This window comes from Triticum urartu, chromosome 7A (assembly GCF_056163025.1).
Source record: "Triticum urartu cultivar PI428250 chromosome 7A, HENAU_Tu73, whole genome shotgun sequence".
Taxonomy (NCBI): Eukaryota; Viridiplantae; Streptophyta; class Magnoliopsida; order Poales; family Poaceae; genus Triticum; species Triticum urartu.
Genome location: NC_141879.1, coordinates 69569308 through 69593524, shown reverse-complemented (window position 1 = coordinate 69593524; position 24217 = coordinate 69569308). Strand labels below are relative to the sequence as shown.

The 24217-nt window shown below is 43.0% G+C and overlaps 2 protein-coding genes across 3 annotated transcripts; one reads left to right on the top strand and one right to left on the bottom strand.

Moving 5' to 3' along the window:
- Positions 1-742: 742 nt before the first annotated feature.
- On the bottom strand, positions 743-11384 carry LOC125524637 (coatomer subunit beta'-1). The gene is made up of 25 exons (XM_048689676.2): positions 11186-11384; positions 11038-11058; positions 10828-10889; positions 10655-10709; positions 9564-9600; positions 9138-9463; positions 8908-9039; positions 8678-8826; positions 8038-8106; positions 6333-6483; positions 6191-6256; positions 5492-5680; positions 4839-4979; positions 4685-4759; positions 4379-4555; positions 4175-4266; positions 3970-4086; positions 3535-3649; positions 3348-3419; positions 2767-2963; positions 2595-2688; positions 2381-2487; positions 1809-1953; positions 1555-1642; positions 743-1296 (listed from the first exon to the last, which is right to left on the bottom strand). The coding sequence occupies exons 1-25, from the start codon at positions 11186-11188 to the stop codon at positions 1274-1276; spliced, it is 2703 nt and encodes a 900-aa protein (XP_048545633.1). The 5' UTR covers positions 11189-11384; the 3' UTR covers positions 743-1273.
- A 2365-nt stretch (positions 11385-13749) lies between these two features.
- Positions 13750-18137, top strand: ATXRCC1 (BRCT domain-containing DNA repair protein). 2 transcript variants are annotated; one of them, XM_048687620.2, is made up of 8 exons: positions 13750-13905; positions 13997-14195; positions 14292-14480; positions 15235-15349; positions 15972-16051; positions 16708-16818; positions 17249-17335; positions 17700-18137. In XM_048687620.2, the coding sequence occupies exons 2-8, from the start codon at positions 14016-14018 to the stop codon at positions 17997-17999; spliced, it is 1062 nt and encodes a 353-aa protein (XP_048543577.2). In that variant the 5' UTR covers positions 13750-13905; positions 13997-14015; the 3' UTR covers positions 18000-18137. The 2 variants fall into 2 exon arrangements, with proteins under 2 accessions (XP_048543577.2, XP_048543578.2); XM_048687621.2 differs by having other exon boundaries at positions 13774-13905; positions 15235-15346.
- Positions 18138-24217: the final 6080 nt, after the last annotated feature.

Here is a 24217-nt window from a genome sequence, read left to right as displayed (position 1 = left end):
CATTATTGAACGTACTTTCACATTATATAGATTTGTTACCATAAATATTTATATTCTTTCCTATAAACTTGGTCGAATCTTATGAAGTATTTTGGTCGGAAACTCAAGGCCCTACGACTATACCTAGACCGTATGCACATATTCTCAAGCAAAATCGCCAACGTTTTTCAACCTCCTTTCAGAACGACAAGATATGTTGTTGACCACGGCACTCATGCACACCCGAGGGAAGAATTAGACGGAGGCGAGGAATGCGCGCGTGTCGCAAGAAGTAGTCTAGGGTAAGGTGAAATTGGCTCAAATTCTCCGTTTGCCAATAAAATAGGAAATGATTGGACCATTGGATGAGCCATGCACAACGACATCGTCTCTGTTGCGTGAAGCTCTTGTGAAACAAATCTACAACCAGTCGCTTGGACGCTTTGGGGTTGGAACTTGGGAGTGGACAACCACCATCACTAATCAGAGAAAGCACACCGAATCCGATATTCATTAGCTTTTTCGCTCGCAATGCACTTTGCCGGTCGGTAGATCCGACATGCACAACGGCAACGAATGAAGGAGAAGATTTGCACTTCCCACACTGCTACTCCAGCCATGGCCAGATGGCCCTGAGATAAAGGAGAAATTCTCTAAAGAAGAGAGGTTCCAGCATGTGCCGTCTAAACTGACGAAAGAACAAGAATGAGCTTTCAGCCAACAGCAGCAGACACTATTAGCTTTGAATTCTGGGAAAAGCATGCAACTGGAACAGGATACTGCATTCACAAACAAGCAAAGCCTTATGGAAGAATACACTGGCAAGCCTTTCGCGCCACAATCATTAACGCTACATGTATGGAATGGTAACACACAATTACAGTGATTGGCTATAGAAAATTTTCATCTCCTACAAGGTTGTTATGGCTATTGTAATATCACATATACTACACATCTGTATAACGATTTATTGAAAAGCTCTCCATCAACAACCAACTCTGCACCCAACCCATCGATTTTAGTACATGAAAAATTGGGTACGAAAATGTGCCGTACAAGACCAAAGAATTGCCTATGTTGCTGCAAGACAGCCTGCCAAGATTGACCCCATTAGAGTAGCCTTCCACTGTAGAGTTTGGATTTCATTTTGTGGGATTTGGCCAAGAAGCAATAAGTGGCTCATTGGTTACTAAGCATCAACCCATTCCGAAGTTCCATTATAAAGTTGGGATTGCAATTGTTTACCCTCGGAAAAACAACAGGTTTAACCATTGAGCTGTGGTTCCCTTGGCGCCTACTCATCATGTTGGGTTAGCACTGCAAGGAAACATGAGATTAAATTCAGGTAGGGTTGGAGTATATATGTATGAAACCTCCTAATAAATAGCAATGGTGTATATTGTGGTAACTGGATTTGTTTCCAAAAGTAAGCAGCTCTAGAAGGATTCGGCTATCCTAGAATTTGCAGGCAAAGCCAGTGAATCACCATAGACAAAATTTGGATTTTTACATTTGCCAAACAATTCTTTTAGGCTGGCGAAGTTCCTTCATTGTTCGTACCCCACTGTTCCTCACCCTCATTCCCATTTACAAGAACGGTTTCTTCTGGTTGATCCGTATCAACTTGGACAGCTTCATCCACGTTCTCCTCCGTTTCCATTACCTAAGAGGAAATTTGTTTTATTATTTCAGAAATTAATAAAATAGCATTGCAATAATAATAATCAAATAGAACAATGCCATGGTGATCAAGACATATAATAAGTTTCCTAAAAGCACCACAGAATATAAGTTGAACAAGAACAAGAGGCATACTGCAAATGCAATACCTCTTCATCAGGCTCTCCATTTTCATCCAGTGCTTCCACTGGTTCCTCTTCTTCAATGACCTGCATCCTTTTGAAAGCTTCCACAAGAGTAGTGTCTGACTTCTCAGCATGGTTCAAGTACTCATCTGCAGAAGGATAGTGCCCCCTGCACATAAAAGACATGTTATTGCAAAAGATTTGCCTACTTCAAAATTATGAGATGGACACGATTTTTTAAATAGGAAAATTATGAGATGTCCAATGCAATTCTCCCTCCGTTCCTAAATACTCATACGGATTCCACTATAAGTTTTTGTAGAGATTCCATTATAAGTGTTTGTAGAGATTCCACTATAGACCACATACGGATGTATATAGATGCATTTTTTAGTGTAGATTCACTCATTTTGCTCCGTGTGTGGTCCATAGTGGAATCTCTCCAAAGACTTATATTTAGGATTCACTCATTTTGCTCCGTATGTGGTCCACAGTGGAATCTCTCCAAAGACTTATATTTAGGAACGGAGGGAGTAGAAGCTAACATTTGATATTATTACACTACAAGGAAAAAAACAATATGCAGCAATTTTTACCTCTGGGAAGCAACATTCTGTTCTACAGTAAGTGCAACCTGCCAGTCCTCAAATAAATTTGGATACTCAGCAGGATCTGCCAGAGAATCTGCAGCTTTTGGATTAACCTGCAAAGAAGGAACAAATGAACAGAAGCCGAGGCCAACAACACTTGAATACACTTTCGTACTTTAAACAGACTTCTCAGCAAGAGAGCATAAGATCAAAATTTTACTTTGCTGAGGTCTTTTCTCCAAATTGCTACAATCTCTGAAACTTTGCTGGGAAGATAAGAACGTGCCATTAATGCAGCTTCAGGTATACGATTGCTGCGGAGTACATAAGATGTAGTTTAGCTTTAAACTGAAGTGCATGGCAATTAGTTCATCACAGCAGAAAAGACTCACCTGTCTACAAGCAATTGTATGCAATCTTCCAATTTACCAAGCATAAAGAGACAGAGGAAAGCAACATTGTTTTTTCCGTGCTCTTTCGCTAGAGAAGCAAGCTTTTCGACTCCTTCAGCATCTCCGAGAGATGAGTATAGTAGCAACAAGCCACTCAAGTCCTTCGCTTGCAGAAGACACTCTTCTGATGCCTCAAGCTGCAATGTGTAATTTGTGAAATACTGAAAACACTGAGCTAGCACAGTTAATACAAATGCAAATTTACAAAATTAGTCAATTATATATGTCAATTTAAATTAATGGCCACCATATGACTGCAATACTGATGAAGACATTTTCGCGAGGGAAAATCTTGGAACGGTATTTTTTTTCCAAAAAGAATGTTTGATTGGATTTTTTTCTGAATTTTAACCAGATAAAATGTTTCAATTCAGAACAAATTGTTAGAAAATTAGAATTTCAGGCTTACAATAAAATATAAGACCCCATTGAAAACTTAACTACTTGTAAACAATAATTCATTAACTCTAGAAGTCACATATCAACAACCTTTCATAAGATTTAATCATTTAAGAACCAACCTTCCCGGTGGACATGGCGAGCTCACCAAGCTGCTTCCACTTTGATTCGCTTTGTGCTTCTACGGCAATAGCCTGCACGCAAATGATGACCAGTTTAGCCAAACTTAGCAGCATAGAACCTTACATCACATGCTCTCTATGATGTGAACTTGTGAAGGAAAAAAACACATGACAATGTGCTGTGTACCTTCGCGATTTCTAATTTTCCAAGCTGCACAGCCAAATCAAACTTATAATCAGCATCAGTGGCTATCTCAAGAGCCTCCTCCAACATTCCTCTGGACTCCAAGAAATGAGCAACACTGCCATATGAAAAGGGAGACCAGAGTTAAGTTAGAACATAACGGATTAAGCCGTCATACACTTCTGATCCTACAAGCTGAGCATATTTCAGATTTGATATTGAGATAAATGGCATCACAGTTACAAGATATGACAGACATCATAAACACGGTCAAAATGGGAGCATAACTGAGCACAAATTTGAAGAACCCATCTTGATTTGTTACTGTTTTAAACAAAAATGCTTTTGTTTATTCAGAAGCCGGAGTAACCCCCCACCACCCCCACCCCCCAAAAAAATAACAGGACCTATCCCTGTGTGTCAAAGACAGCCACTAACCTATTATATTGCGTCTTTGGTATGGACGGTAAGATCTCATTTGCACTTTCCAAATCCCCACGCATCACAAGTGTCTTGTATTCAATCAAACTGAGAAGTAATGTATACCCAATGACACTGCAAGGAGCCAATGTATTAGTTACAGAAAGCAAGAAAGCAACAACAGGTGATACATAAGAACTGAGGTATATTCAAGCAAACGCACTTAAACTCCTTATCAATAAGATAAACTCGACTTTGATTCGCAAGATATCCCATCAAATACATAGGGCGATCCAAGTGATACATTGTGGTGACCTGTAAATAGAGTGTGTAACTATGTAAGGAAATAAAGTTGTATCACACAAAATATCCATATAGAGAACGTGAAAACCAAAAAAAATGTTTTTTCAGAGCAAACAATCTTTACCTCTCCACCAACGCAATAATTTAGGCGCCATGATGAGTTGTTATAAATAAAACAGTCTCCAACCCAAATCCCAGTTCGCACCCGCTCATTGACCTCATGAAGCAACTCAAAAGCATCTTCAGCACCTTCCTCGTCAGCAGGCTTTCCACCTTCCAAGTAGGCAGCAACAACATCTCTCTGCAGGGACAAAAATCATAAACGAAATTTCATGTATGTTCTAGAAAAAGATGTTATGTAAGAACATATTCAAAACCCATGGACCAAGGAAAAATTATAGATGAACATTTAGTAAATGCAATAACATACATTGTACTTCAGGATGTAGAATGATGTATCACTTGCGATTGCAACTAGGTCACCACTATCAGCCCAGTAGACGTTCTACAAGCACAGTTGAAAACAGGTTATTGAAATGTGGACTCCACATATTCATAATTACAATAAGATATACTGAACTCACCTTGACAGTCACATCAATTCTGCGAATTACTCTACAATCAGCCCAGTCATAAAAGCAAATAAAGTCACTGGAACACATTGCCAAAAGTACCCCACCAAAGATACGCTCTGCAGAGAATGTAGGACGGATAGTTTTCTTCTCCTGGAAATCAGATCATTTAAGTCAAGAGATGCATTGCTTTCATAATATGGATTAGAACGGTTCGTAAAATTTATACAAACGTGGTAGATAAAAGATGCCAGGTCATGTATTAGTTCAACATACAGTTGTATGATTTCTAGATCAATGAATATTGCTAAGTACTTGAACATAAGTAAAGCATTCCCTTGAGCTGAAGAACTGCAATATGATACAATACACCACAACACTAAACTACACTGAACCGTAAACCTACAACTGTCTCTAATTCCTTTCACCAAATATGACAAAATACGACCACAAGTATTAGTATAAAACAAAGTACATGATATAAAACTCTAAACTGAATTAATATAAGTGTTTGACAGAAATATTCACTGATTAAAGCAGTATATAAACATCACACACTAAAAACACAAACAGCCCCAAAGTGATCTTGGAAGAAATGGGACAGGCAACATCGATCTTGCACAAGTTGCTGGTAAAAAGGCCAAAAATAATAGTATACCACCCACCTGGAATGATTTATTGAAAATCTTTATTCTGGATGTACTTTCTCTGATTGCGTACTCTCCTTCTGATGACCAAGCGAACTCTAACGCGGATCCAAATGATCTGTTCCTCCAAGCCAGTGCAGTATAGATTATGTATTCACCATCTCCGCATACAACAACAAACCGGCCGTTGGGGTTATGCTTCAAGTTCTAAGCAAACAAAAAATTAAACCATAGTTAGATATAATAATCAAGATATATGAAACAACAAATGTTAACTAAAAAAAGAAAATAAAAACTTTTAACTTAGTATCATATCAAGGAACAAAACTCAAGGTGCTGATTTGCTACAAATTTATCTATGAATATAGAAGATGCATAAATGGGAATGATGTTCATAGAAAACTAAAGCTTGTAGTATTCTTCAGTGCACCAATAACAACTCTATAGGCTTATTTTTATGTGTGCAAAGTTGATAGTTATGTATAAAAAAATAAACATACTCAAGTTATAACCCCTATTACAGTAAGCAATTCATATGTTTTTTTAAGCTTATCCATTTAATTGTCAACAGTCATTACAAGCTACAGAAATGGACAGCTGCTGTTATGCATATCAAGACATGGATGAGCAGCTTATGCAGGAGTTCAGATACTTAGGTATGCTGTAACAATACTAACGAGTGCTAAATATGAAGAGCATTGTACCATCCAAAAGTACCTGCGGGTAAAGATCACAGCTGCCTAACTCCTTCACAGCTAGGGGCAATCTTTCCCCATCTGTAGCCTGGTTTCAAACATAATAATCGATCAGCCAAACTTCTCAATTTGATTAATTTTGTGTACAGAACAGGCAAACTAACCTCAAAGTTTGCACCGACAGTCTTTATATTCACAGTCTGTATCTCATTATGCTTTGCCCAGATGATTTTTCCACTGGCATCCATACTTGCTACTGGTACTTCACGACCCATTTTAATCATAATAGTTCCCTCATCATAACCAATCACCATTCTACATCATAAGAAAATGGTATTATTAGTTTCATGATTGGAGAACAGGGAGTAGAACAACCAGGCCCAAAAAGTGTGGGCATGAGAAACAAGAGGAACTAGTTGCGGAAATAAGAATGTGAAAACTTAACATCTAGAAATATAGGCATATTGGAATAAACATACAAGTGAACAGAACAAGAAGGCATAGAAACATTAGTAAATAACCATCAGTTGACAATGCTAGGTTTTGTCAGTGTGAAATTGCATGCTTAACCAACAACGTTATGCATCGCAAGGTCTGTTAGACTAGCCACAATGGATAGTAACATAGACTAGTAACATGCATATGTGTGGTAACATTCAACACTCCATTTGTTAGACTAGCCACAATGGATAGTAACATAGACTAGTAACATATGTGTGGTAACATTCAACACTTCATTTATTAGACTATAGACTCATCTTGCCTTGATATGTGTGATGCATGGATTTCGAGTCGCTCGACTAGTCGCGACTAGTCGTCGACTAGTCGACGAGTCGCAGTTCCAGGGCCGACTCAGCATCCCGACTCGACTCCTGGGATGAGTCGAGCGACTCGCGCGACTAGTCTCGCCTAGTCGCGGTTTTTGGGTCGAACGACTCAAGGCAGCGCTGGATCTGGAGCACTCTCCCGCCGCCGTGCTGCTGATGCTGCTGCTATGCTGCCTCGCTGCTGCTGCTGCGCCCTTGCCGCCGCGCTGCTGCTGCTGCTGCTGAAGCTGAAGCGGCAAGAGGAGCGGGCTGGGAGGAGGAGCGGTGGCAAGAGAGCTGCTGCGGGGGAGTTGAGAGATCCATCGCTGGGAGGAGGAGTGGTGGACTGGTGGCAAGAGAGTGGCAGCGAATGTGTGGCGGCTCTGGTGAGGGAGGAGGGAGTGTGGATGGTGGATTAGGTCACGGGAGGAGTATATAGCTACTAGATGGGCTTTTGGGCCACAGGGAAGTGCATAACTAGTGGCCCATCTCTCAGTTGGCCCTGGTTACTGCTGCTGGTGGTGTGCTCCTCCCCTCCTCCCCTGGTTGCTGCTGCTGCTGTGCACTTGTGCTCCTCCCCTGACTGCCTGCTGCTTAACTCACGTCGACTCGTCGCCATGTCGACTTGTCGACCGTGAGTCTAGACTAGTCACGACTAGTCTAGAGTCGCCCTCCCCGAGCGACCCGTCGACTGATCGACTCGAAAACATTGGTGTGATGTTACTCATACTACTAGTAACTAGCTATGTTACCACTTTCCTCTCTTTCTTCATTTATTGCTTGCCACATCATCTATTTTTATCTAGATATGTGTGATGTTACTACCTATGTTACTTCCACTGTGGGTAGTCTTAAAAGCAAGCATAAATAACTTGTAACAAGAACTTCACAATAATTTATGAAACACAACACCAGTACACATCCGCTAAATAGAAGAAACATACCACAATTTAATCCTCCTAATTAATAGCAAATTATTATTTTGATAGCTAGTGCCCAATGGATAGGTGGTGACAACAATTAAACAAAGTAGAAAACTAGAAATCAGATGATCATTCATTACCTTCTTGATCCCTTCATGTATCCAACAGCCCAGACTCGCTCAAGGCCATAGTTTAGTGTGTTCTCAAGCCTACAAAATAAGTGAAAAAATAACTAAAATTAAGAACTTCTCACCTTTGTGTAATTTGTAGGATTAAACAAAAGTAATGTGCTATCTCAGAGGCTGACATATTTTCCAACTATTACAAAAAATATCAAATAAGCAAACTGATTAATATATTCAATTAATTATTACCCTGATGATGACAGTTATCTTTTTCATACAAATGCTAGGATGAGAATGTTGAAGATGGCAAAACAGTTAACCGGCAAAACAGTTAACCCCTTTAAGTTAGCACATCATGCAAACTAATAAGATTCCACGGGTTTGAACATAGAAGAGTACAAACAAACGCTAAAAGCCTATTGATGTCATGCTCATGGGCCTTAAAAGTTTATTGTGCCTGCATAGGGGAGTCAAGCCTGTTGTTTAGTAACATTCTGGTTGTTGAGAAACAGTCAAGAGATCTCTAAACCAAACTTTAAAGAAATGCTTCAGTAATCAAATTTTCTCTGGGTAAGAAGTAAAGTGACCAACATGAGAACTAAGAAAGATAGATCCAGAGTTTGCACTAACACATTGATGCAGAAAAGAAAGCAACCTGTAAGTTGTCGAATGCCATATACGAACTGTCCCATCTTCCGATCCAGTAATGATTATAGGAAGCTCAGGATGGAAACAAACAGCAGAAATGTTGTGTGTATGGCCTTCAAGAGTCTGAACACAGCTCTTGGTTTGGTAATCCCAGACCTGGTTTATCATAATTATCCATCTTAGGATTGAACCAACATCTGAAGATTCAAAATACTACAGCGGGTACAAAACACAGACCTTTGCAGTGGAGTCATCAGAACCAGTAATCAAATAGGGTCTGTCACCACCAGTAAAGTAATCAACACAGTTCACACCCTTTTGATGTCCATCTAGAGTAAAATTTGGATCTGGAGAACCCAAACTCCATATCTGCCATTTCAGATTAAGAAGCATTAATGAACAAGACCACATCATGAGTCATGGCTCATACTAACATGTCGCTGCATGTGAGGGGGTGTGAAACAGACCTTTGTAGTGCGGTCGAGAGATGCACTTGCAAAAGTGTTAGTATCCTTTGGATTGAAAGTAACCTGCATGACATAGTGTGAATGCCCCTCAAAGATTTGAGTGCACATCCACCCTTTGTCCCAGTCCCAAAGCTTTATCAACATGTCATCAGATGATGACAGCACATATGGAAGAGTTGGATGGACTGCTACACATCTGATGTAATCAGTATGAGCCTCAAAAACTTTAATTTTGTCCATGGTATTGTAGTTGTAGACACGAATGAACATATCATCTGCACCGGCAACAACCCATTGTTTCCTTGACACAAATTTTGCCGACCGCACTGAAATTATGTTCAAATATACATCATACAGTTAAGTCGGTTCCAGATTCCACTTTCAGCACAACTTCTATTTACATGTGAAGATATGTATGTTGTATACCTGGCAGCTCTGAAACTTCAAATGATTTCACCATGGTCTGCAACATATACAAAAACAAACATGTTAAATAATCGAATTCTGTGGAGTCAGCTTTTAAACTTTTATACAGCAGTACTCCATAGATATACTTGTCAAGAATTAGATTTGTAAATAATATTGAGCAACAAAAACGAGGAGAGGAGCCAGGCAAAGCTTTTGACATATTCCCTCCGTCCCAAAGTAAGTGTCGCTGATTTAGTACAACCTAATTAGCGACACTTATTTTGGGACAGAGGGAGTACTAAACTGTATGTGCATAATTCATCTTGTTAAAACCTAAATAGATCCTAAGGCACCACACATGATTTCAAGAAGATTAGTTTGGCTTAATGTATCCTAAATAGATCAACTAAATCTAGTCTAGATAACGAAATAGTACAAGACGTACTTATGTCACCATTTCATATTTTCAAAATACAATAACAATGCAGTAATGCTCACTGGAGTCTAGACTTGGCCCCAAAAGAGGAGATACGTTACATCATGGGTTTCAGCAGTAATTGGTGTTTAAACTATCAACACGATTTCAGGATCGAGTCATTTTGTGCAAAAATGGAATAATTTGCATTAATTAGAGCACTTAGGAGCAAGAAGAGTGTGATGGCAGTTTGAAGTTGCTCCTTGATTACAGTGACGAGCCTAAAACGAGCTATATGTGTCAGCCGAGAGGGTATCAGTAGTATCTAACAAGAGTGATACTTGGGTGGTGAAGTTCTTACTACTTACAGCACTTTCTACTTGTCGCAAGCTTACCGCACATAATCAATATTACGGCATGGGAAATTCTCCATGACTGGCCAATGAGCAAGGATACAGATCATGAACAGCAGAAAATACATCAGAAATCAAGCTCTAGCCTCAGGGGTTGAAACAATTAGGCCTTAATCATGTTATATTCATGTGTGAGTACTTTGTCTGACTTTTTTAGCTGTAGTGTTGGCACTTGATCGATTGTTATGAGTACGAACTGAAGTACCTAACAGTTACTTCAAGAGATTCAACATCATACAGCAGGAACAAAACTGAAGATAAAAACAGCTCAAGTGCCTTGCCTGCGTCTGGTAGTCCCAGATGCAGAGAGTCCCCGAGTACAAACTCGCCAGGATCCTGCACCATTGCAAAAACCATAAAACCAAGTTATCAACCGTAGCACATCACAGGACAAGCACCGACAGTGCAAATGCGACCGAAATGTACTGAACAGCAGGAAAACGCGAGCACTTGCCATGGCTCCGTGGGGTGCAGATCCACCGACTTGACCCTCTCGGACCGCTGCGCGAACTTCCTCTGATCACACCAACAAAAACGAACACCAAATCAGCTCCCGGCCAAGCCCAACTAACTAACCCACGCGACGCGAACAACAACAGCAACACCAGCAACCAAAACAGAACAGCGGGACCGAGATCCAGCACGGGGTCGAGCGGGGGCGCACCTTGATCTCCAACCTGAGCGGCTGCAGAAACAACAAGCAGAGGGCAACAGCACTGGTCAGATCCCGGCGCGCGCAGCACGAAAATTGAGGCAAAACGAACTGGAGACAGATTCGGGAGGGGCGGGGACAAGAGCTCAGATCCGCGTACCATGGCGGCGACGGCGCGGCGGACGGCGGGGCGATCGGGCGGCGGGGACGGGCCGAGCACCGGAGATCCGCGTCGGCGGGGGCGGGGGCTCCTCGCGGCGCTGCGCGGCGAGGCGGCGAGGGGGCGAGCCGGATCGCGCGAGCTCGGTGGAGGAGCGAAGCGGGGTGGTAGGAGAGATGGGGAGGCGAGGGAGGAGGGGTTTTTGTGCGTATTTTTTTATTTTGGAACGTTTCAAATAAGTACCTGGTGGTTTAATACTTTCGCAGAAAGCAACCTGATCAATTTCACCCCCACCCGCTCAATTTCACCCTCCACCCGCTCAATTTCTCAGAGCCGTTTTTCTAAAAACGCAAATTTTGGGTATTACGAGAACCAAATTTTCCTTATCCAAGAATTAGTTAGATAAGCCAAACAAAGTTTTAGTTGGTTAGAATCTAAAACACATTTATAGCTAACTGGTTCTCTAAAAGCTCGCTAACCAAACAACCCCTAATACCGAATAATCCTGGTCAACGGTACTACAACTGTAGCAATTTTCTGGTTTGTGGAGCTGAAAAAATATGTTCCTGATTGAGTTCTTCAATTGGTCATGTGGCTGGACTTCTTTTTCGTCGACTAGGGTGTGGACCGGCGGTTCTTCAAGTGGCATGACAACCACCTTGATGAGTTCGTCAATAGGCTACTAGGTGACCTGAGCGATGTTCTTAACCACCTGATAGATGTTAGGAAACTAAAGCCCAATAATGCACAGTTGGAGCAATCTCTGATGGAGGCCAAGTGCAACATTGTAGATGTTGATGTTTATGTCATGTATCTGAAGGCCATACATTTTGAAGAAATGGATGTCCTTTTAGAAGGAATTTTAGAGAAGCAAATTAAAGTACAAGTTTGCTATCTTTTGTTGCATTGTCTCTGTGATGTTTCATGTTGTGTACAAGATGTGACTGATGAAAATTAGGTGTATGAGAAAAATATATGTTTCATGTTTCATGTTATGTTGAACTGAAGTGATATGTTGTGAAGTGAATGTGTAATGATGTTTTCAGAGTTGCTCACTGTTTTTGTCAGTTATTGTGAAATGAAGATCTATAGTACTGAATTTTGGTATGAAACTCGTAAAGTTAAATAATTTTTTGTACTGCTATTTTCGGCAGGACCTGGTGTTGTTGTTGATGTTTTAGCTGTTGTAGTTGCTTGTGTTGATGTTTCGGGAGAGCATGTGCAGCTACTGGTGTTGCTTTTTTAGCATGTGAGACAGGAACTGATGTTGCAAGTTTCTCATTCAGATATCTCAACTGGTTTTTCCTTCTTCTTGTAATAGTTTAGTGCGTCTACCTTTTTTAATCTTCACATGACTTTCATACTTACTTATAGAGGTTTGAGTATTTTGTATGATCCTAAGATTTTCTTCATATGCAGAAGTTTGTTTAAACCGTTCCACAACATCTGACACTTGCATTTCAGCACCTTTTTCTGCCTCAACATGTTTTTGTTATGCAACAACGGCATACTCCTCTAACATCGTTTCATCCACCTGTTCTGTGTCCATAGCCTTCACATTGATCGGAGAAAACTTGATACCTCTATGAGTGCAATAGGTTTCATCAACTACAACTGGCACCATATGAGTGTTATCCAAATCCATCATCTCTTCTTCACAAAATTGCCATATCTGAATTATGCATCAACACTTTCTCCACAAAGATCTCTGCATATTCCCCAAGAGGTGTTGCATTGTCCATGTTATGAACCGTTGCATCATCACGTAAAAACAGCAACCAATCAGTCAGTGTTTTTCCTGGAGCAAGCCAATGCAATTTGTAACTGAAATTCCCTTTGCATCGACCTCTTTCAATATTATACATATCTTCTAAATACAGCTAATAATAACTACAAAAATTCATCAGTTTTGCTAGAACTTGCCTGTTTTAGGCTCCCATGCCACACAAAATGGCTACCATGGCAACCATTCACATACAATAGACCGCAAAAATCTTGCCATGGCAACCAAAACCGATGCCATGGGCAGCGGTCTTTGCAAAAACCCTAGACCTTCTCCGATGACCTGCGCCTCCTGCCATGACAAAGGAGCAGAGGAAGGAATCAGGGGGCTCCTCTCCTGTCATGCTGGCGGCGAGCACTGCTGACAGCGTAGTCGACGCCACTAGCGATGGTAGGCGGCAACGCCGGTGTACTCGAGGGGATGAGAGGGGCAGCCGACAAGAAAGGGCGAACTACACCTGATTGATCCGCACACTTCTAAGAAACCACCTCAATTTCACTTTGCCAACTCAGCGAGTCCAGTCAGCATGGTATGGGTGAAAACCACCCAAAATTCTGTCCAAAACACCTTAGGGGGGTAATTGATCCGGTTTTAGACATTTGAGGGGGTGATTTATCAGGTATGAAAGTTGAGGGGGATATTGATCCGCGAGGGGTGATTTGGGGGAAAACTATACTTTCTTAGAAAAAAACACATTTTTTTGAGGGAATAGAAAAAAACACATGTACCAACTTTATGGCTCAGTTCTTCTGGCCCAAAAATACCCTGGGCCAGACGGGTCACGGAGGCTCGATCGGCCCGTATTCTCTCTTTTTTTTCTTGTGACCTCGAGAAGCCCTTCGTCTTGGCTAGTCAAATCGAAACTCGCAGGGAACTCTCCATGGTGGACGGCGAGCTCGGGGGAATCAGGGCGTGGCGTCAGTAACCCAAATCTCAGGTATCAACCTCCCGAAACCTCGATTTGAATCTGCCGATTCGGCCCGGAATCCGTTGATCCAGCCTTTCTGACCCGGGTGGTTCTGGGACAGGTTCCGTATCCACGCCGTAATGCCGGAATCGAGCTCGGATCCGGGCAATGGCAAGGGCAAGAGGAGCCTACCCTCCTGGATGGGCTCCGGCGACGGCGGCGGCGGCGGAGGCGGAGGCGGGGGAAGTCCAGGCAAGAAGAATCACGCGGAGGAGACCCACAAGAGGGCTCAAGCAGGGCCGGATTTCTCCAAACTCTTGGTGCTTGTCCGGAGCCCCCTCTGCATACAATGGGATGCGTGTTGATCTGTGTGGATTGCTGGATGCGGCGATGACTCCGTGCGTTTTGTTGGGCAGGATGGTGTGGTCTTTGTGCTGTCAGGGTTCGTGAACCCCGAGAGGGGCAGGCTGCGCTCCCAGGCGCTGGATATGGGGGCGGTGTACCGGCCCGATTGGTCCGATGATTGCACGCTTCTTGTCTGCGCGTTTGCCAACACCCCCAAGTTTCGGCAAGTCCAGTCGGAGAATGGAACCATCGTAGCTAAGGTTCTTTTTCCTTTTAGTTGTGATCATTGTAGCTGGTTTTTTCTTCAAAGATTCTTTATCATCAAGGGAGAAATACTTGACTTATAGTGTTTTGTTTATGGTTGACTTGACATCCCTTCATTCGTGCATAATGTGATTGATTTTACAGATTAAAGTAGGTAGTCCATAGCCCCTTGGCATTTGCTATTCGCTTCTCTGTTATGAATCTTTCTAATTGATGATGGCATGTGTTCATGATTTCATATTCGTGCTGTTGTAAGCATTCAACTGATAGATTCAGATACCCTTATTTCTGCAACATACTGACCAAAATGTCATTCGGAATGCAAAGAAAGGAAAGAGTCACATACAGAATGTGTACTGTTTCATCTGCACTCCAGTGATCCATGCTTAATATAGCTATGTCATCATGCACTATATGTTTCTACGTCTTCGATGGTCTGAGAGCAACTATGTGCCACAAGAAGACTAGCTCTCTCAATAGTTCCATGGAGACACTGGGCTCCTCGGTTCTCTTCAAGCCATATCTATTGCCTTGTCCATGCTAATTAAGCAATTAAATTTATGACAAGATTAGCTGCATATCAAACAAGCTTAGTACTCTGCTCATAGGTACACTTAAAAAGTTAGCCTCGATATGGATAAACAGAAACCTTAGTCCAGCTTACTTTGTCATACATCTTAACATTAGATAAGTTGGATTTGGTTTTCCTGGAGCAACACGATAGTTTCTTATCATTTTTACTTGTTCTAGGAATGGATCTCAGAATCTCACAGCCAAAGAAAACTCGTTGATATTGAGCCTTACCTTATGCATGCTGGAAATCCATGGCGCAAAAATAAAGTGCCAGTTGATTCCAGTCAAGGTGGTAAATTCTTTCATCCAAGATAAAGTTTTATCAACATAGTTTATTTGAGCTTATTTCTTTCATTAGGTGCTCTTAAGACCATATTATTGTTTTTCTCTTACCAATGTGGCATATTTGGGTTCTGCCCTATAACTTCTTTGTGATTTAGACAATATGCAAATTAATGTGAAAAAGTTCGATCTTTGAACTTTTATCCTTTGCCCGTGGACTATGTCAGTGTGATACCATTTTATCACTTTTCAGATAGCTCAAGAAGGTGCTTTCTAAAACTTAGTTTTTTGTAATTTCCCTGGTTATGGGTTCGGGCTACCCTCCCCATGGGAAGAGGGAGCAACTACACTTTGTCCCATACTCCCACTGATGGGAGTAATTTAGTGATGCTCAGTTAGTAACACATGCCAAACATCGCTGTAGACTTGGTTATGGTAATGGAAGAACTAGGATTTAGTTTCGGTAAGCTTAATAAAGAACCATTTGATGCCCATTAACTAATTTATAAAATTTAAATGATATTTGCAGCTCTGTTACTTTACTACTTTTTCCTTGTGTACTTCTGAATTTGAAGTAGCCAATTAAATATAAAGTTCTATTTGTTTAATTTTGTTTTATCATCATGTTGTAGATCAGAAGAAGCCACGTAAAGAGCATGAAAAGCAACCTGAGAAGACTAATGCTAAGACACCGCCCTCTGCTGCCACTAAGGTCTGTTCAAAATAAATTAGTGAACAGTCAAGAACCATGCTTTGCCAGAAGCCTGTTTAATATGCCATATAAACAATTTCTTCTCTGTAGTAACTATTAGCTGGTAGGTTTATCTTACCTGAACTTGGATGTTTCCACAAGGAAGCAAGAAACAAAGCAAAAGCAATGAGGCCCGGCAAGAGAGAAGAGTGTGTAAGCACATGTTTTAATTGGATTTCCCACTGTTCAGATTAGTTAAAACGAATGTGCTTTTGAGCAACCCCTCCAATCTTCTATATCTGGTGGAGGATATTAACACATAAAATTTCAAGGGAACGAAGGTAGGTTGTACGTGATCCAGGTTCCAGACTGACCATCAGAATAAACTGACCATAGTTGATAGTAACTTCCAACCTGCATATGCTAAGATGCATTTGATAAAATATAATGTACTGTGGGATGATATTGATGTTTCTTGAAAACCACTCACAAAAAAAAAGATGTTCCTTGAAAACAAATGACTTCTCAGAGGCATTAAATAGGTAATGACATCTAAATTATAACACAGTCTATGTTTAGATTTTCATGAATGGAACAACACACAGGCAATACTTGTCCCAGAAGCATCTCAATATGCTTCCTTTCTACAGGACCTCATAATAGTCTCTTTTCTACAGGCAGGACGTTCAGATGCTATAAACAAACAATTTTCGCCTTCAAAAATTAAACAATGGGCAATGGATGATTTTGCAAAGACAATATCTTGGTTGGAGAGCCAAGAAGAGAAGGTGAGCAATTGTGGGGATAATAAAATGATCAGGTGATGGTGATGAAATTATATTTCAACTTTCAAGCCTCCTTATGGTCTTAGTTTTTTGTTTAATAATATTTCAGCCTCAGGTTTGGTATGTAATAAAGTACTTTTACAATCAATGTATGGCTACCATAGAGATGATCTGCACGAATTGATCAGACTTTTCCATTTTACCTAATGTAAATGAGATTAGCATTTTCTTAGGCTAATATAACAAAATGCAATGCATATTATCTGTCATGATGGAACGAACAACTAAACAATGGTGATGCATCACTGTTGCTAGCAAATTGTAGAGCAGCAGACAGTTTTGTTTACTATTTGGTCGACTTGTCCTAGATATGTTAATGCAATGGGAATGATGATTGCTGTTATATTGACTTGCCTGGCTTCTTGTCTTGCAGCCAGAGCCAAACGAATTAAAGGCAATAGCTGCTGAAGGGGTTATCACTTGTCTTCAGGATGCCATTGAATCCCTTGAGCAAGGCAATGTAAGGAATGCACACCACTCATTATTTAGATATATGCAGGTCTTTCGAGTTACTTTTCTATTACTTCCAAGTATCATCAACAAAGAAAGAATGTACTACTCAATATCTTGGTGATTTGTATTAGTACACATGCGGACTGAGGTACCAGCCTTAAGTAACCTGAACACATTAAAATGATGCTTGCCTAGAGGGCAATTGTTGATCTGGGTCAAATTGCCATTGACTTATTGTTAATTTGTGATTATGTTTCCAGCAGTGAAACCCAGTGTACCAAACATGTTTACGAAGATCTGTTGTGTTTCTCATTGGAAATGCGGTATACTCTCGGGTGGCTGACCAATGATCATGATCTACTTTTTTGTAGGATATCAGCGGAGTGGCGGAGCAGTGGAGCTTCGTCCCCCATGTTGTGGACGAGCTAGTGCGGCTGGACAGAGAGGGCTCATCGCTGTCTAAAGAGCAGCTGGCCAAACTAGCAACCAAATGCAAGAAAATCTACCAGGCCGAGCTTGCGCACATGGACGGTGGTGACAAGAAGGGCAAGGAGCGCCCCGGGAAGGCTGGGACGGACGACGCTGAGTATGACAGCGATGATACAATTGAGATGACGGAGGAAGAGATCGACCTCGCTTGTAGACAGTTCTCGGGGATTAGTAGTAGCTAGGTCGGGAAATGTTAGTTTGTTTCTGAAGAGAAGAACCCTGGCTGTATATGAGTGAGGATGGTACGGCCGGCAGTGATCGAATCGCTGTTGTCGAGGATTGATAAGCTTAAATTTTCAAATTGTGCTGTTCTTGGTCAAGTATTTTTTTTATTCTCTTTATCGTGCACTTACGCATGTCACTATGTCAGCATAACAGCCATCAACGGATGTGCCATGCTGCTTATTCACTCACACGATGTTTTCATGAACAAGCTAGCGATCATGGGATGAAGGGCAGTGATCGAATCGCTGTTGTCGAGGATTGATAAGCTTAAATTTTCAAATTGTGCTGTTCTTGGTCAAGTATTTTTTTTATTCTCTTTATCGCGCACTTACGCATGTCACTATGTCAGCATAACAGCCATCAACGGATGTGCCATGCTGCTTATTCACTCACACGATGTTTTCATGAACAAGCTAGCGATCATGGGATGAAGCAGTAGGGGCCGCCATGGATGGTCGGCAGGTCGCACTGCCCCGGCAGGGCGAGCGTTGTGGCGAAGTGTCAGGACAGGAATACCAGCGACAACAGTTAGAATCATAACAGTACCGTTTTGTTTGCCCAAGAGCATAGCGACTGTCGATCTGCGATCCTACAATGCCGGCGGGTTTGCCCAAGAGCATAGCAACTGTCGATCTGCGATCCTACGATGCCGGTGGGCGTAACGCTTCGCGCTCAACCGTAGATCTCAAGATGAACGATTCCAGTGGTTGTAACCTCTCTTTTGAACTTTACCTCAGCTCTGTAATGACTGAACCTGTCACTATCTCGCTTTTCACCTGCTAACCTTTTTTAAACCCTTCTCCGGCTTGTGGAGAGGGCATTCTGGATGTAATTGGGCATGGCCCCTAAAGCCGCCGTGTTCCGACTGGCGAACCCTAGTTTTGTGGCTCAGATCCACCGCAATCGATTCCCCCAATACGCCACCAAATTGAGTGATTTCCCCCCTGTTTTCTAAATTTTAGCGACCGTCTCTAGTTCGGTCCTGTCAATTGGTATACAGAGCAAGGTTTAATCCTCGGAGGCGGCGTTTAGCGGACTCCAGATCGGATCTGGAGAAGGCTGGGCGGCGGCGCGAAGCAGGGAGGAGACATCGGCGGTAGATAGCTCGGAAGCAGGATCGGACCGGTTAGTGGTTTCTGAAGAACCTTTCTTCAGTGTCAAATCCCACCCAACCCTCCCTTCAGTGCTTCTTTCCCCGGTGGCGGACGACGTTCGTGGCAGCAGCGGCGAGAGAATTCGGGGCTCGAGATCAGGTTTCCGGAACACCGGAGTAGAATCCCTCCCTCCACAGCCTAGTAGCAACTCCGGCCAAATACTCAACTCCTGAATGATCAATCCGCCCCTGGACCCGATGGCGAAGGAGGACGAGACACTGCATCTCTGGAATTAGAATCTCTGCAGTTGGACATCAAGGCCCTGAGGCAAAATAGAGAGGACAATAAGAAGGAATTTTATGACTTTACTAAAACTGTCAACAGGAATTTTGCCAGCATCGACAGGAACTTCAAGAAGATACATGCGAGCCTGCGAAAATTAACAGAAGAGGATAAAACAGAGGAAGAGGAAGAAGATCCAAGTCCTCAGTCAGCTGTGGGAGTACTATACCTCCTGGCCGCCCCAAGCAACTGTCAGCTTCAAACCAGGGTGAACGAACAGGAGTGACAGTACCTGGATCTGCTGTACTCACTAACAAGGCAACAGGAAAAGAACTGAATTTGGATGGCACACCTAAAAGGCCTTACAGACATCCAAATCATTCAGCAAACAAAGTGGAAATGGTCACACCTCAGAGTAATATTGGAGCAAACCAGGGAGCAATTCAAGCAGTAGAACAGATCCAGGAAGAAGGCCATCGCCAGGAGACACAAAGAGCACGACCCTTGCATAATGATGTGTGAAGGAACATATTAAGTGTCAAACCTGCCAAACTCAACATCTCTGAATTTGAAGACACTGATGCAGACTCTTGGATACAGAACATAGAGCAATTCTTCGAAGCTTCCAGAACTCCTTTGGAGTAAAGAACTGAAATTGTTGTATCTTACTTGAAAGGAGAAGCAATACAGTGATGGAGAGGGACAGGTTTTCTGGTAGCAAACATGCCCTGGCACAGGTTTTGCTTCCACCTGACAGACATGTTTGTAGTAACTTCTGTCTGTGAAAATGTTAAAGCTTTTCACAGCCTTACTCAAACCAGCACCGTGGCACAATACATTACTGCTTTTGAGCAACACATGAACCTCATGAGAAGAGACAATCCTGCAGTGCCAGACAGCTACTACATGCACATTTTCATCTCAGGGTTAAACCCCTACATTCAGAGTCACCTGGAATGTCACCAGCCTGATAATATGCAAAGGGAAATGTGGATTGCAAGGAGGATAGAGAAATCATGTCCCACCCCTACCAACTACAAGAATTCCACAACCTATTACAAGAGACAGAACACTGCTGAAATTAGTAAAACACCAGCTCCTCTTGTAACCCCTGTAGCTAATATTATCCAACAAGCTAGAGAAAAGGGAATTTGCTACAAGTGTAGAGAGCCCTGGTTTCTTGGACACAAACAAGTATGCAAAATGTCACAGAAAGCTCAGATTCAAGCACTACGAGAGCAAAATCCAGTAAACCCTGATGTCATATACATTGTTGATGCAGAGGAAGAACAGTCTGACACTGAAGATGACAACACAGACTCACAACAATTGAAAATATCCATGCATGCTGCAAATGGTACACCTGAGGAACAACCCAAACATACCTTCACACTACAAGTCCAAATTGGATCAACTATGGCCCTAGCACTTGTTGACAGTGGAAGTACAACTACTTTTCTATCTCCTTTGCTAGCTATAAGATCTGGGTGTGAACTGACACCAGCAAAACAAGTAAAGGTCACTGTGGCAAAAATGGACGAACACTACTCAGTGATTTTTCCTGCATCCAGGAAAATTATAACATCCAAGGAAAATCCTTCTGCTCTCATTTCAGAGTGCTTAAGCTCACTGGATATGATATAATATTAGGAGCTGATTGGATGTACAAGCACAACCCTGTCACTTTTGATCTCCCAAACATTACACTGACAATCAAAGATGACAAGGGACAATTGACCACTTACATTGATGAAAGTTTGCCCACAAAACCCTGTTCTCGCACTCTACAAGAGATGGACCACCTCCTAGATGACATGTTATCTGGAGCTTTACTGTGGATGCAACCTGTCACAATGGACAGTGAACTAATAGGAGAACATACATCTGAAATATCTAAACTGCTCACTGATTTTCAGGATGTTTTCCAAGAACTTGCAGGCCTGCCTCCTAAGAGACCTTGTGATCATGCAATCAGCTTGGTTCCTGTCATAAATCAAAGATGTTACAAAATGCCACCTCATCAGAAGGATGCAATGGAACAAATCATAAAAGACCTCATTCAGAAAGGAATAATTAGATTAAGTAGCAGTCCTTATTCTTTTCCTGCAATCTTAGTCAAGAAAAAGGATCTAACTTGGAGACTGTGTGTGGACTACAGGAAACTGAATGCTTATACTATTAAAAACAAATATCCCATCCCTATGATTGAGGATCTCCTTGATGAACTACATGGAGCAACAGTATTCACCAAGATTGACCTCAGGAGTGGATATCATCAAATCAGAATGAAGGTAGAAGACATTGAGAAAACTGCTTTCAACACACACCTGGGCCTATATGAATTTCTTGTGATGCCTTTTGGAGTGACTAATGGACTGTTGGGGAACGTAGTATTTCAAAAAAATTCCTACGATCACGCAAGATCTACCTAGGAGAAGCATAGCAACGAGCGGGGAGAGTGTGTCCACGTACCCTCGTAGACCGAAAGCGGAAGCGTTTAGTAACGCGGTTGATGTAGTCGAACGTCTTCGCGATCCAACCGATCAAGTACCGAACGCACGACACCTTCGCGATCTGCACACGTTCAGCTTGTTGACGTCCCTCGAACTCTTGATCCAGCTGAGGCCGAGTGTCGGTGTCAAAACCGGCGGATCTCGGGTATGGGGCCCCGAACTGTGCGTCTAAGGCAGATGGTAATGGGAGGTAGGGGACACGATGTTTTACCCAGGTTCGGGCCCTCTTGATGGAGGTAAAACCCTACGTCCTGTTTGATTGTTCTTGATAATATGAGTAGTACAAGAGTAGATCTACCAGGAGATCAGAGAGGCTAAACCCTAGAAGCTAGCCTATGGTATGATTGTATGTTGTCCTACGGAGTAAAACCCTTCGGTTTATATAGACACCGGAGGGGGCTAGGGTTACACAGAGTCGGTTACAAGGAAGGAGATCTACATATCCGTATTGCCAAGCTTGCCTTCCACTCCAAGGAGAGTCCCATCCGGACACGGGACGAAGTCTTCAATCTTGTATCTTCATAGTCCAACAGTCCGGCCAAAGGATATAGTCCGGCTGTCCGGATACCCCCTAATCCAGGACTCCCTCAGTAGCCCCTGAACCAAGCTTCAATGACGACGAGTCCGGCGCGTAGATTGTCTTCGGCATTGCAAGGCGGGTTCCTCCTCCGAATACTTCATAGAAGATTTTGAACACGAGGATCGTGTCCGGCTCTGCAAAACAAGTTCCACATACCACCGTAGAGAGAATAATATTTCCACAAATCTGATCTGCCGACGTACCCCGTAGCGTGGCATCACACATAGCCAGGTCTTTATTCGAATCGATTTTCATAACCTATCTCAGCGTGTTTCGCGAGGCGGTTCCTTGGCACGTCTTGTCGAAGCAGAGATCGTGTCCCCTTATTACGGGATTCCCATCAATACGGATGTGGGTAACGCAACCGCGCCATCAATTACGGCGCTTGGGGGATAAGCGAGTTTTACCAGGCTGGTGGGGGCGCATAGTTTCGTCTGCCCTTATAAAGGGATAAGGTTTTAGCTTTTTCTACCCACGCCTTCTTCCTCCTTGCTCATCCATTTTCGCGCACTCGAGCACCAGTGCCCAAGTCCACATCCTTCTCCTCAACTCTCCCCAAACATGTCCGGAGCGGGAGGCAAGTGGATGGTCTCCTCCGTCACAGAGGGACACATAAAAAACTACGTGGGGCCAGATACTTAGCCGCGGATATCGCGCATCGGCTGCCAGCCGCGGGGCAGATTGTCCCTACCCCGGAACCTCACAGAAGGGTGGTTTTCCTCCCCCACTTCATCCGCGGACTGGGGTTTCCCCTCCATCCGTGGCCTTATGTTCTATTATGGGCTGGACTTTCATGATCTGGCCCCGAATTTTATCCTCAACATCTCGTCGTTCATCGTCGTGTGCGAGGCTTTCCTCCGCATCCGGCCCCACTTCGGCCTGTGGCTGAAGACCTTCAATATCAAGCCGAAGGTGGTTGGCGGCCAACAAGCGGAATGCGGCGGAGCCATGGTGGGCAAAATGCCCAATGTTACATGGCTCAAGGGCTCCTTCGTGGAGACCATAAAGGGGTGGAAATCGGGGTGGTTCTACATCACCGAGCCGCGCGACACCAACTGGGTGCGGCCCCCGAGTTTCGATCTGGAATCCCCACGCGGCTCACTTCCTGGAAGGAGAAGGGCCTGTCCTGGGGCTCATCGGTGGAGCTGGACAGACTTCAGAAGTGTATTCGGAACATGATAAGCAAGAAACTTAAGCTTGTCAACATAGTCCAGGTCATGCTCTTCCGCCGGATCCTCCCATGTCAACAACGGGCTTTCAACTTATGGGAGTTCGACCCGGCCCAGCACTAGACTCTACACGAGCTCTTCGACACGACACATAAGGACGTCTGGAAGGTGCTGTTCAAGGGTGCCGAGGTCCCCCCTTCTCTTACCGAGGACCGCGGGCTAAGCACGAAGCGCCCTGCGAATCCGTAAGTTCTATACATCTGGTAGGGTATTTATTTCCCATAGCTTAACCATGTGCGGGGTCTGAGCTCCCATGCCTTTGACAAGACTGGGTGGAGACATCAGAGCAGATTAACTGTCCGGCCCCTCTGCTCGAAGACCCTGCAGACGCTCTCCTGACGGAGATGCGGACTCCGGCTCCTTATGAGGTGCCGGAGAAGACCAAGAAGAAGGCCACAGGAACCCGAAAGAGTTCCTGGCGCCAGGTGGTATCGGACACATCATCCGATAACTCCAAGACGCACTCCTCCCGTGAAA

Excerpts from the sequence above, each read along its gene's own strand:
- LOC125524637 (XM_048689676.2), bottom strand. Across the intron at positions 10,710-10,827 it reads CTGCACCCCACGGAGCCATG|GATCCTGGCGAGTTTGTACT; the intron begins GCAAGTGCTCGC and ends GCAATGGTGCAG. Across the intron at positions 4,980-5,491 it reads TTTTCAATAAATCATTCCAG|GAGAAGAAAACTATCCGTCC; the intron begins GTGGGTGGTATA and ends TCTGATTTCCAG.
- ATXRCC1 (XM_048687620.2), top strand. The coding sequence starts at position 14,016 with ATGCCGGAATCGAGCTCGGATCCGGGCAATGGCAAGGGCAAGAGGAGC. Across the intron at positions 15,350-15,971 it reads AGTTGATTCCAGTCAAGGTG|ATCAGAAGAAGCCACGTAAA; the intron begins GTAAATTCTTTC and ends ATCATGTTGTAG. Across the intron at positions 16,819-17,248 it reads TGGAGAGCCAAGAAGAGAAG|CCAGAGCCAAACGAATTAAA; the intron begins GTGAGCAATTGT and ends CTTGTCTTGCAG.